Source organism: Chelonia mydas, chromosome 14, assembly GCF_015237465.2.
Source record: "Chelonia mydas isolate rCheMyd1 chromosome 14, rCheMyd1.pri.v2, whole genome shotgun sequence".
In the NCBI taxonomy this organism is placed as follows: domain Eukaryota; kingdom Metazoa; phylum Chordata; order Testudines; family Cheloniidae; genus Chelonia; species Chelonia mydas.
Genome location: NC_051254.2, coordinates 6,312,654 through 6,325,868, shown reverse-complemented (window position 1 = coordinate 6,325,868; position 13,215 = coordinate 6,312,654). Strand labels below are relative to the sequence as shown.

Sequence of the window (13,215 nt, the reverse complement as noted above, 5' to 3'; positions counted from 1 at the left end):
ACTAGATAACTAAGTATCAACATTTTATAAACTACAGGGAGTTTTTTTGCTCATATGGCAATATTTAGCCTTAATTGGAGACATAATTAACCAAGTAACTTCTAAAATACATAGTAACTACCAGAGAGAACTAACAAGAATGCAAGAATTCACTGAATCTTTCTTCGCCTTGCTTTGATTTCCCCCATTATATTCAAGACCTCATTTCAACAGCTAAAGCAGGCTTCATGGGGCACTTGAGATGCACAAATGATAGTGGTTTGGTTTGATCTCAGCAGTTTGAGTTTTTCAAAATTGGGAGAGATAGAGATTTGAGCCACAATTGATATGAACTTCCAGAGACTGTCAAAGGTTGGAGAGATGGTTTCCCTTTTGCCCCTCACAAAATCCAAGGTTAGTTGCTTTATTTTCATTGTTAAATGTAGAAATGTCACCATTTTCAAACTAAAGTACAAAAATACTCTTTTGCAATTACTTTATGTGTGTATCAAAGAGGAATTTAGGTGTCAAAGGGATTGCTTAAAAGAATGCTCCAGGGTCTAATACAAAAAAAAAGACAAAGCATATTGCTCTAGAAATGGAATCCAGGTATTCTCTTTCAGAAGGTGTCAATACTTAGCATCTATTACAGGCTAATAGAAACAGCTAATGTGGGAACTGGGAGGGAAACTGGAAACTTTTAGCCTTTTTACTGTGGGAGAGGCTAGCTCTGGTAGGTTTAACTAATGGGGGGAGCAAAGGGGTTTTCATGTGGACTGATGACTTCTTTCTCTCACTCAGGCTGGGCTCTTCTGTCTTCTCGCCGTCCAGTTCTGGGAAGGTTAACGGTAAAGACCTTAAGTCCGACTCGGTGCTGCAGACTATACCCTGCCTCAGCATCCGAGGGGTCATGGGTAAGTCTTGAGGTAAAGTTAATTTCTGCATCTCCTAAGACAGAAGTAGTTAATAAAAATGCATAATGAACACACAGGCCAACCTCGAGAAATACTTTCTATCACAAGCATTTCTATAGCATCCATCATTTTAGCATAGGTGTGTATGTGTCAGGATTTTGTCTGAGGGGCTGATGATGGGGTGGTTCTCTAATTACAGCCAATTTCAGGGTTGAATCTCTCTGGATTTAGTTTGAGACTAGTGAAATTATTTCTATGGTTCCAATAATCTATGTACAAGCACCCAGAGACATTGTAATTGGTGTATTTTTAAAAATCATTCAATTACACACACACACACACACACACCCCACCCCTCCTCCCTCTCTGAGGACTCTACAGAACAGAGAGAAACAACAAAAGTTGATACAAAATGCACTGGAGGAATCCGGTTGTAAGGGTGAATATAGATGAGCCCAAATGGCTCCTCTCCTCACCATCTCCACATCTGGAAACCCCAAACCTGTATATCCCGAACACAGGGGCATTTGGGGTGAGAAGTAGCGTTCTCCTTGGCCATGGGCACAGTCTTCCCTCTGCCTATAAGGGTGAATGGAATCCAGGGCCCATAGAATCCTAGCAGCTCAGAGGGTTGTTTTGTGGATTAATTATTTGATATTTATACAACACTTAGCATGTACACACCGTTCATATTTGCAGAGTATTATAATTATTATTTCATAAATATATTAAAGACTGTGAGGTGCTCAGATAGCATGATAATGGGAGCCAGACAGAGAGATTTCAAACATGAAAAAATTATCTAAGTTAAACAAGTATTTTAAGAAATCTCTGAAGGAATGAAGATCCTCTTTGAAAGGAGTTCAGCCAACTCAAATTTGACTCCACATTTAATGTTTGAACAAGCAAGCTTTTAACTCAAGCGCGGATCAAGAAAAATATTCCCACGATATATTTTTTAAACAAATTCAAATGTAAACTATTATTTTTAAGAGATCAATATCACCCAGGCCTAGCTTGCAAACAGAAGCCTGAAAGTGATGCTAAGCAAAAGTGAAAGTGATGCCATTCATTTTCATTTTCCAAGAAGTAAACAAACAGAAAATAAATAAATAAAATAAAAAAATAGATTTTTAAAATTCTTTCCATTTTAATCTGTGCTGTTGTTAGAAAGGTAGGTAGCATGACTTTACTACAGATTATGATTTTTAAATTGATGTTAACCCATTAACAAACAGCTGGGTGATTTACTTACTTAATCCTCTTGTAGGGAAGTTTTTGGAGAAAATATTAACCCTTACAGGAAAAGCCACAAGGAAAATATAATGAAAACAAACAGCTTGTTTGGCAGGAGTCATTGCCTGGCTGATTCTGAAAACGCTGTTGGACTGGCTATTGGCAGGAGGAGCCTTGGCAACCGGGGGACTGGTTTGTATTGAATGTAAAACTACCCAGAGGGAAGGACACTTACCGGCGTTGCTAGTGCATGAAAAGGTGAACAGAATGTCCCAAACCGGTTGAATTTGTTAGCATTGATTGCCCCAAACACACGCCGACGGGCTTTCCTTCCTGTAATTCTTTTCACCAGGTCATTTTCCAGATGGTGTCTGAAAAGGCTCTGGCTCTGCAAAGGGAAGAGAAAAACCTGGGTTGCGCTGGCAATGATGTGGTCACACTAATTTAAAGACTATCTCCCTTTTCAGAATGAGGGAACATTGATTCGCATTGGAAACAACTAAATCCACCACCAGAGGTATCCTCTTCTCTGAAGCTCAGCTTCAGTGGCTAAAGTGTAAAACGGACACACTATTCTATATATGATTATTTCCCCCAGACTCCAATATATGCCAGACATTGGAGAGAAATAAACACAACACATGGCCCATGCCCCAAAGGGTTTACACTCCTATGCTCATGCAGAGTCCATGGGTTCCTAGTGGACATCTGCATGGAGCTCATTGTAGGATCCAACAAGCAAAGATGATAGATGAGATTGGAGAGGAGAGACAAGGTGACAGCAGGATTCATGGATTATAAGGCCAGAAGGATTCACTGTGATCATCTATTCTGATCTCCTGCATATCACACACCAGGAACATTTCAAAGGTTCCATCACATGTTTTTGGTTCTGTTTATTGTTGTTTTCCCTGCTCACTTCTCGTGTCCTTCCCAGCAGATGTGAAATTTGAGGAGGGAATTGAACATGGTGAGGGATGTGGCAAGGTGACCTGGTTTTGGAAGGGTGTTCCCAGGTTAAGGGGAAGCATTGAAGAAGGAAGAGACACATGGTGGTGGCTGCTGATTTTAGAGAAATTACACAGTTTTCTTTCTTTCTTCCTGGTGGTGTGACTTTTAATGACTGACGGTTCTGGACTGATCGCCCTGGAGATGGTCATTTCTCTGAATCCACAGAACAGCTATAGACGAGGCGGTACAAGCTTCCCCCACCCCTGCGTTTCAGTCCTGGCCTGGAGAGAGCAGACCTCCAGGAGTGAAAGGACAGTTCTCAGTCTCCTTGGCCCATGTAGTCCCTGGCCTTTTTACTGAGAATGCCAAGAAGATTGCAAATTCGTGCCAGTGGAGATATGTCCACTGGAAAATGGACCGATCCATCTCATTTCACGAAGGCGACAGAGCAGACTTGGGATGTGAGTAATTTCAGTCATTATGGATGTGGGCTAATTCCACTGCTTGCAATCCATTACAGTTGGAACAAACTACCCAGGGAAGTCTTCATATGAAGACTGGCTGCCTTTCTGCAAAATATGTGTTAGTCAAATGGAAGTTAATAACCTGGGATATAAGGGACATCAAACCAAATGATCAAATGGTCCCTTCTGGCCTTAAAATCTATGAATCACCAACCCTCTGTGCCACCCAAACACCCTGAAAATTTACATTTAACTTTGGCATTAAACACCTGAAGAATACATAAGAATGAAGCATTCATTATCAGACCTTGGAGATTACTGTTGTCTGCATTTCCTTATTAAATATAGTTCAGCTCTGCTGCCTCACACAGAAATAAAACCCACTGGCTACTACTTTAAGAAATCATCCATTCTTCTTCTTATTATTATTATTTTAAAAAAACTGTTCAACAGTCTGTTTGCTCTTGTGTTTGCAATAGATTGGATTGCTCTGCATAATCCGCAAACTGTTGCCCATGCATGACTTCTTTTGGCTTGCCTATCTGAAGCAATCCCCAATGCTTTATCACTTTGTGCGTCTTTTAATTAATCTGAGCTCATGGCAGATTTTCTTATCTTAAGCTGCAGGGTTTTACCCTTCAGTGGAATGGCAGAGGGTCAAGGTCAGAGATAGACGAAAGATCTCACAGACTCACCTCTTGTTTTCTTTGATTTGAGGTACCGGTTAACGATTGTGGAGTAGTCAGGTGGCTTTGCACTGCGTCCTCGGCAGAAATCTGGCTGGAGGATGTGGATGGATGGGCACCATCCACTCTTGGTAATTGGAACTCTGTAGAGAAAGAATAGGGTCAGCAGGGGGCACTGTATGGTAGAACATGGCATGTACAGTATTTCTTAAAGGCATGGACAGTTCTGTCAGATTCTTCTTAAATGGAATGCCAGCAAAGCAAGGCAAGGGCCTAAAACTGAGCAGGGACCACACACACCCAGTGCTAAATACCATATGACTTAGGAGAAGAATCACACCTCTTTATTATGTGGATTTAGCTTCCTAACACTGTCACAGCCTGATAAGCATCACCAGATCTTAGTTTTCCCATTTGACTCATTGGCTTCTGGGACACCCATGTAATTGCCATAGGTGCGAAGGCTCTGCATGTGTTAATATTGCTTGAAGCGCTTATCAACCTAACTAAAAAAAGAACCAGACTGTCAAACGTGTAGTCACACTTGGCCTGGCTGGGTCAAAAATGACTTGGGCCTATTAGTTCTTTGCATTCGAGCCAAATCGTAGCTTCGTTATCAACAGCTGCCCCCTCCCACCTCAGCATCCTTCCTGGATTTGAAAAGTTTGATGGTTTGAAAGCCTTTGTGGGCATTTACAAATGGAAAAGTTTGTTTCTGAAGCCAGGCTGTGGTGTGACCAGACCTCTTCGGAGCACCTTTGCTTGAGCAACTGAGCTCACGCGTGCTCGGCTGGGAGACAAAGGAATGTAAGTGCCACAGTGATGAAATGATTCAGTAAGTGTCTCTGATCTTCCTGAGGTGATGCTGATCCAACACTCCAGCATGGTTTGGGATCACTGTGCTGACAGAGGTCAGCAACAATTTCATTTCAGTCTTTGACAGAGGGGGGGTTTTAGCTCCTGACATTTGCTTTCTGCCTCTTTAAACAGCTGTTCCAACTGGGACGCATGCTGCTTCATTTCCTGTCCATGCAACCATGCAACGTGCTGTTCGCTGTGAAACATGCTGCATTTCACCCCAGAGATGGCTGCACTTCAGTAATGCTTGAAGTGATCCCCATGCAATTTGTCCATCAGCTTGCGAAAGGGACAGTAACGGATAGTTAAGGTCCAGTCCGAAAGAAATGTTTCCATGGATTATGAAAAATTCCAGTTTGAACTCCCCCTCGCCCCAGGGGCTGCACTTAAAACAACCCCCCTCACCTGTTTACGGGGATAGAGCATGGCAAACACAGCTGGGCAAATATTTTTGACAAAAATGTCAAAGCCAAATTGTTTCATGGAGATGCATTGATTTCGACTAAGTTTTTGACAGGAAGGCTTCAGGGCTCTCTGGTCCCTTCTAACTAAATAGAGGGAGTGAGCAACTTGACTGGAAAAACCTGACCTTTTCTATCCACAACTCTGTTTCACAAAAACACATTTTGAAACCTTGAAAGTTGTCATGCAACTGAATCGGCCTCCTCCAGCCAAATGGTTAGAAACACAAATGAAAGTCACACAGGTCTGTATTCATTGGACGCTCCTCTCAGCCCGGGCAAATGGCCAACAGCCCAGCCCACAAACCCTGACCCTCAGCTCAAGGGTTCACAGAGCCAGGATCCTAAACCGGAACTGCCTTAAAGTTCATGAGGGGCTTGGAGGGATGGGGGTAGAGGGAAAGAATCAGACCCATGTCTAATAAGTTGAAGAAGTGCATGAAAAGTGCATGTAATTGTTAACATTCCTTCACCTTTAACAATCAATGGTTTATTATAACATACGGGAGGGCATTTATTTTCCCCAAGCACCCGCTATTTTGCCTGGCAGTGCCCCTTTAAGCTTATGAAGTCCTTTGGGATGAAACGTGCCAAATAAGTGCAAGACATTAATTAGTTTTATTAAAGATGATGATACAAAGACAAATATCTCTGGACTCTGCCAAGTCCGCTTCGGGAGGCCCCAGACTGACAGAGACTAAGCGAGGTATCGAACAGTCACTAAAGTTCAAACATTTGGAGCGTGGCGGGGAGAGAGCTGCCCTTCAAAAGACCATCTCTGCATCGCTGTGGGACAGACGTTCACCTACCCTTTCCATATAGGGTGGGGTCCCTGAGAGGAGAGAGCTTCTCTTCTCCCCTCCCCTGACTACCTCTCCACCCCTAGCCCCCTCACCTTTCCTCATGAGACCTTAGGTCCAATCCTCTGGTGGGGCTTTTTTCCTCCCCCGACCCTGCTTGCTGGATATGGTTCCAGATCTGTCCCCTTCCTTCCAAGGGATGGGAATTGGTTTGCTGTCTCCCCTCCTTCCTGGCCTGCAGCTTTACGTTCTTGGCTTAAACCCCTTTCGTGTGGAACCCTACTCGACGCAGCCTGCATCCCTAGCTAGGCTTCAGCATGCTTGTAACATAGTTTGTAACAGGGCTAGGCGTGGACGCAAGCCCTGCACCATTGCACTAGGTAGGGTGACCAGAAAGCAAGTGTGAAAAATTGGGATGGGGGTGGAGGGTAATAGGTGCCGAGATAAGAAAAAAACCCCTCAAATATTGGGACTGTCCCTATAAAACTGGGACATCTAGTCACCCTAGGCTGCAAGTGCATTTGAAGGTGGCTCCCAAACACAGGGCCTGATCCAAAGCCCACAAATGCCAACGGGAGCCTGTCCACTTCAGTGACTCAGAGTCCTGGTTAACAGCTCCAGGGTGGACAGAGCTTGAGACCCATGAGGGAGACAGGGAGCCCACTGCTGTCACTGGGAGGTTTGCAGGAGCAGGTTTCCAGCATGGGATCCTGTGCAGCTCAGGTAGCTTTTGCTTTTGTTCCCCTCTCCGGCCCCTAAGGGCTGAGAAGCAGACAAAGAGGCAGACGCAGCAAGGTGACTTCAGAGGATGCCCGGGCAGGGCAGAGATAATTCGTACAGCGGAGCATGTGAAACACTGGCAGCCTCTGATGATCCAGGCGAGGCTTGGAAGGTAGGATTTGGAAAGAGAATTATGCAGCCGTGTCTGTTTGAACGAGGGAATTCGCTCTTTTCCCATTTCATTCCTCGCCTCCAATACCTGTGAGTTTTCAACAATTTGATAGGCCGGGAAAAGGCATTCTTCAGCATGGCCGGGACTCAGCACTGTCTAGACTTCAAAACACAACAGTGCACACCCTTCCTTGAACTCCTGCCACTGCCTTTCTCAACATTTCCTAGACATGGAAGCTGAGAGCCCTTTGCTTTGCCAAAGTCTCAATCATGCTAATGAGCCCCGAGTTCCTGTAGCATCTGGCAACTGGTCCTGCTGAACTTACAGCAGGTGTTAGCAAAGTTCCTTTCCAAAACCACATCCATCTGAAAAATTCAGCCTTCACTTCCCATTATGGAGTGACAGCATCTCCCGTCAGGCTGACAGAGAGAGAGAGAAGCTTGGAGCAGTCTGTTCCTGGAGGGACTGCTTCCTAATAATTAGGCTACAGGGGTAAGCTTTCTACTGGTGTGTTACTGTCAGGCCAAATTGCTGTCTAAATCCTGTCAGAAAGGAGATACCTCTTGTAGCTTGGAAGCATGTCTTCTTTTCTTTAAAACCAGCTATGTCCAGAGACCCGAGGTCGCAGCTGCCCTAAATAACCCGCTCTTTCTCGCGTATTTCCTTTCCAGCTTCTTATCTGTATGTTGAGGGATCTGTGGTTCTACAAATCTGGTTACCCTTAAGTGAGTTTAGATTTCTCATGTACTGAGGTGTTTTTTTAATTTTGGGCAGAGTTTCTCACGTTAATAGTTAGCCTTTAACTCTGTGGGTTTTCATCACAAAGAATGGGACCTGGTTGTCCCTGTGTCTCTGAGTGCAGCCCAAGTGAAGAGAGTTTCTAATGAGAAGGCACAGGGTTTGCCTAACCCCATGATCTAAGTAACTCCTTAAAACCCTGTTTCTACCCCAGTCATGCCCCCTCCACATCCCTCATGATGTGGCTTTAGTGCTGAGAGGAGGCATTTTCTAATTGCCTCTTGTCACCCGTACAGCGTGTGTCAGGTCCATGACACGTCCATCCCCTGCAGGCCTTAGTTATGTGCTGGTGAACGGCTTTGCCTCACTGCTGTTCTCTACTGGATGGACTGTCAGACCTGCTCCTGTATCAGCTCATTTCACCCTCTGGCTATCTTAGGTACTTTAGAGCCCTCATAGGACTTCACAGTTATTAATGGCTTTTATCTCACTACACTCTGTGACACAGGGAAATAATCTCCTCAGTTTTAGAAATGGGGAACTGAGGCAGGTGGTAGGTTGAGTGACTTGCCCCGTGTGACACACCGTGACCCTGTAGCTGAGCCAGGAATTGAACCTATGTCTTTTGAGTCTTAGTCCAGAATGCTAATCGCCAGGCCCTTCTTCCCTCTTGTGGCATGGCCCTAGGAGGGACAGAACCAAAACTAACACTACAGGTCATTTAGCTCATGTAACAGAGGCCTATGGTTTCGGAGCTCAAGGTGTCAGTTGCCATGGGAGTGTCCTGTGATTATTTTCAGAAGTGACTAGTGATTTCGAGTGTCTCAATTTTTGCGTGCCTAACTTGACACCCCTTAAAGGGGCCTGATTTCCAGAAGATGGGTGTTCAGCACTTTCTGGAAACCAGATCCCTTTAAGGTATATCAAACCGGGCAGCCCAAAATGGAGGCCACCAGAATCACCAGTCACTTTAGAAACTTGAAGCCCCAACACTCCAAAATTTTGACCCAGAGAAAAAAACACTCAGCAGAAACAATTTCTCGGTGTTTGATCACCGTGGAGCGGAATCCAGCCCCACAGCTCTGATCCGGCAGCTGGCAGCTCTAATCTGATAGGCTGGAAAAGTAAAACAAATCAATGAAAAGCTCCATGTTAGGACTCCGCCCATTTGATGTAGATTTGACCGTGTGTGATAGATAATGTGTCAGTTTGAGCTGCAGCTTAAAAAAAAACAAATGTCACGCGTGAATATGAAGGGTGTGTTCGTCTAACATGCAGTGTTCAGTGGCAGGACACCAAACGGTAATTAAAACATTCAGCAGATGGGAATAGACCAGCAAACACTTAAGTGGCACTAAGCCCACCTAATACAAAGAATGCGGAAGGTGCACGTGCGAAGCAGAAAGGCAATAATCCTACTGCCTTCCATTCCACAGTGGATCTGAAACCAGTCTCATTAATTCAGTTTCCCCCGCAAGGTGGGTTTTACACATGGGGACTCTGTGGCACAGAGCATAAGTCATGCAGAACCCAGGAATCCTGGCTCCATGTTTCCTGCTCTAACGCCTACACAGCACGCCACCTGGTACTTAAGGGCTTGATCTCAAGCACATCGGAGTTAAAGGAAAGAGTCTTTAATTGCTCACTGTTCAGGATTTGGATATGGAAACACATCCAGATATAAAGTGCTGCAGTGTATCGGGAGCTCTCCAAAGCAGCAAGATGGCAGATTTCTCTGTCCTCCCAGACAGCTGGAACAGATTTTCCATTTGACAAAAAAGTCTGATCTATGGGCTTCCAAACAGCACTCTGGACAAAGCGCTTATGTGTGTTTTAACAAACATGTTCGTGAAGGCAGGGTTTGCGGCCAGCCCACTAAGAGTTGGCTGCCAGCTGCTCCTAGCTTCGAAGGAAAAGTCCAGGAAATCTGTGTCCAGGCTACACGAATCTGAGCACATGCACCCGTTCAGCCTTGAATCTCAGAAGCCTTTGACCGGCCAGTAGCTCCAGGTGGTCAGAATTTGCAGTCTTGCTGGTTGATTTCTATAGGGCAATTCAGACCCCAGATGGTTATGTGGGTGCTGTTCTTCACTCTCCTCCCAGCTTGATAACTGCACAGTTATTACCATCTCCATATGGCACATGATTTCCTGGGGCAGATTGCGTCATCAGCCCATCACATCCAGCATCCCAGCTTTTGCAGCAGCCAAGGCCTGAAAGTTCAGAGCAAGGCAAATCGACCCTTTTAGGCCCTCACTCAGCAAAGCACTTAGGCGCTTGCTTCATGCTAAGCATGTTCTTAAGTCCATCTCTATTCTGCACTTAAACATGTGCTTAACTTTAAGAACAGACTTCAGTTCCCTTGACTTCAGTGGGTTTTAAACACCTGCTTATGTGCTTTGCTGAGCTGGCACCTTCATGCACCTGGCCTATTATGTAATACTATTCACAGATGTGGGATTTCCTTCCTGAGCTCTGTGGTGATCAGGTGGCATGAAGCATGAGATTTAACTTCCCTGATCTGATCACGCATATGGCAATAATGGTAATCCAATTATCTAGCCTTTTAAAAATGCAGCCACACTCTTTGACTCTCTGCTCCAGAAACATGGTGTTTCACAGTGGATAGATTTCTGTTCATTTGGGAAGATCTAAAAGTATTTCCATTGTGGGCATTTGTTCAGTTTAATGTGTACTAGGGATCACTGTGTGTCCCCCCTCCACTCCTAGGCTAGGAATTTTCTGGGCAGTGTTGATTTTTTTTCCATAGTTTGTTTTTAGTTAGCTTTTTTTGTTGGTACCCAAAGACCTTTGGGTGTTGGCACTACATACATGAGAATATTTTATTATTATTTATCACAGTTATGAATGCGACTCTGTTTGCTGCATGGCCCCTAATGATTTACACAAATTCCTGGAACCCATATTGTGCAAAGTGAATGGAAACCTTGCAGCTGTGCATTCCTTAAGTGAAAAGTGCAGTCCAGTTCCAGTCTGTTTCTTAGCAATAAGTCAAGCCTGTGCAATCTATGGAACAGCTTGGCAGCCGTGTAAAACTGTCTGACTGTTAGAACAATTTGTTGCTAATTTATTCTGAGTCCTGCCCTGAAGTTCTGACTCCAGTAAACCCCCATCCCTACATTTCCAATATTTGCCAGTTGGCTTCACTGAGTTTTGACTGTGAAGACTTCAAGATTGGAGCCTTAGGAGCACTTCTGACTCTTTGAAAATTACAATTTTTTTTACTCAGCAATTGCAGAACATTCAGATCATTTTAAAGAGGAGGCAAACAAGCAGCCGACTGGGATTTGGCTGAAGTAATTAATTCAGCTCTTCACAGCCTCATTAGGTATAAATTTCTCCCTGGAAGCTAATTAAAATACTTGAATATCCATCTTTCAGCACCTTTTGTGAAGCTTGATGACAAACAATGAGTCACTCTATTTTATAATTACATAAATGTTAACTTTTTTTTAAAAGAGACACATTTGGGGCCAGATCCTAAACTTTCCATCTGGCTACTTTGGGTTGTGCAGACCGCACAGAACAGCCAGGAGCCTGGCCTAGACGGGCAGCAGGGGATTCCCAAGGTATACAGCAGCATCTCCCAGAGTGCAGGTTTGCTGGACTAGCTGGGGGTGGAGAGCCATGAAGGTGTATGGAGTAACCTGGGTAGGTTGTAAACACACATAGCATGGGTACAAGGGGATCAGGGGATTACATTTTTCTGAAAGGGGAGGAAATTAGTCTTCAAAAGTCTGAGATATGCTGGCATGGGGAAAAGGCAGCATAGTGGGAATGGGGAACAGGTGGGAGGAGGGCCAAGAGTGGAGTGCACTGCGTTGCAGCTGATCCTTACCTGTGCAATGGCCTTAAGGGCTCAGAACAAACCAGCCAGTCCAAGAGTGGCCCTTAGGCTGTTCTAACTTGCACTGTGGGTTGGTTTCACCCCTGGCTGCCCCCAGGAATGGGGAAGGTATATTGCAGCCATCTTTGCCCCCTTTTCTGTCCGTTGCACAGGGAGCATGATGGGAGATCTCACTGTCCAGCCAGAAGAGCTGAAGTTAAGGGCTAACTCTTGAGAATATGCTCCTGGCTCTTAAGGCGGGCCCCATTGCTGGCAAACACTTACCCTGCGGTTGCTCTCTCTCCTCCATTGTACTTCCCGCATTGATCTCCTGGTTTACCTTCGCTTCGGTCTCTCCCTCCACATTGCTGACAAGCTCCCCTGAGCTGAATAGCAGCCCGTCCGTGTATGCCGACTGCTTGGTTGGTGTTCGTTTTTTCCTGATTTCTTTTCTCTCACTCCAGGGGTCCCTGATAAAAAAAGAAAAAAAAAAGTAAAATGAAAAGGTGCTACTGTGAGAGTGGGTTAAATATTTGTAACCAAACCCGGGACTGATCATCACAGCCAGCTGGAGAAAATGTGAAACCCAAACAGGTCAGAGTCATCTTACCGACAAAGAATCATAGAATACCAGGGCTGGAAGGGACCTCAGGAGGCCATCTAGTCCAACCCCCTGCTCAAAGCAGGACCAATCCCCAATTTTTGCCCCAGATCCCAAATGGCCCCCTCAAGGATTGAACTCATAACCCTGGGTTTAGCAGGCCAATGCTCAAACCACTGAGCTCTCCCTCCCCACAAAGGATGTGGGGAGCTCCATTACAGGAGCCATTGGGAACAGGAAGTTACTGTTGAGAATAATCTTGGATTGGGAAGGGGGTTGGATTACTTTACTTGATGACCTTTTCCATCTAAGATTTCTATGGTTCACACCAATGTCACAGATAGTCGTATTAACCCTGTTTCTGTAGAAGGAAACGACAATGCTCCGATTGAGTTAAGTGGTGCTAGATGCCATACAGAACATAGAAAGATCTGCCTCACGTGTTATTCTATATGGTAATAAGATATCTGGCCATACTGGCAACGCGGAGTGTGGCAGGGATTCCTAAAGACAGAGCTCTGTGAAAAGGAGAAAAGTATCACCCCAACTGTGTTAACAGTCTTTTGCCATATCAGCCCAGGTCATTTCACAGCCTGAAAAGTTCACTTTTCATTAAACGCATTGAAATGGAAAATTCAGCACAGTTTGACACAAAAATTCATCTTCACTAGAATGAAACTTCACATGTCCAAAACGGGTGGGTTTCCTCAAAGATACTATTGTGCAGAAATCCATGACATTGCCCACTGCCCCATCTGGACCAGTTCCATGTAATCGAACCCGAATGT

General features: G+C 44.8%; 1 protein-coding gene across 1 annotated transcript in view; it reads right to left on the bottom strand.

Moving 5' to 3' along the window:
• Positions 1–389: 389 nt before the first annotated feature.
• Positions 390–13,215, bottom strand: part of LOC102930765 (WD repeat-containing protein on Y chromosome) — a 50,600-nt gene continuing 37,774 nt past the window's right edge. The window contains exons 17-20 of the mRNA XM_037914547.2: positions 12,112–12,296; positions 4,240–4,373; positions 2,365–2,517; positions 390–927 (exon numbers count right to left, since the gene is read on the bottom strand). Coding sequence (XP_037770475.1) covers positions 646–927; positions 2,365–2,517; positions 4,240–4,373; positions 12,112–12,296 — 754 coding nt within the window. The 3' untranslated portion in view covers positions 390–645. The remainder of the gene's footprint in view (positions 928–2,364; positions 2,518–4,239; positions 4,374–12,111; positions 12,297–13,215) is intronic.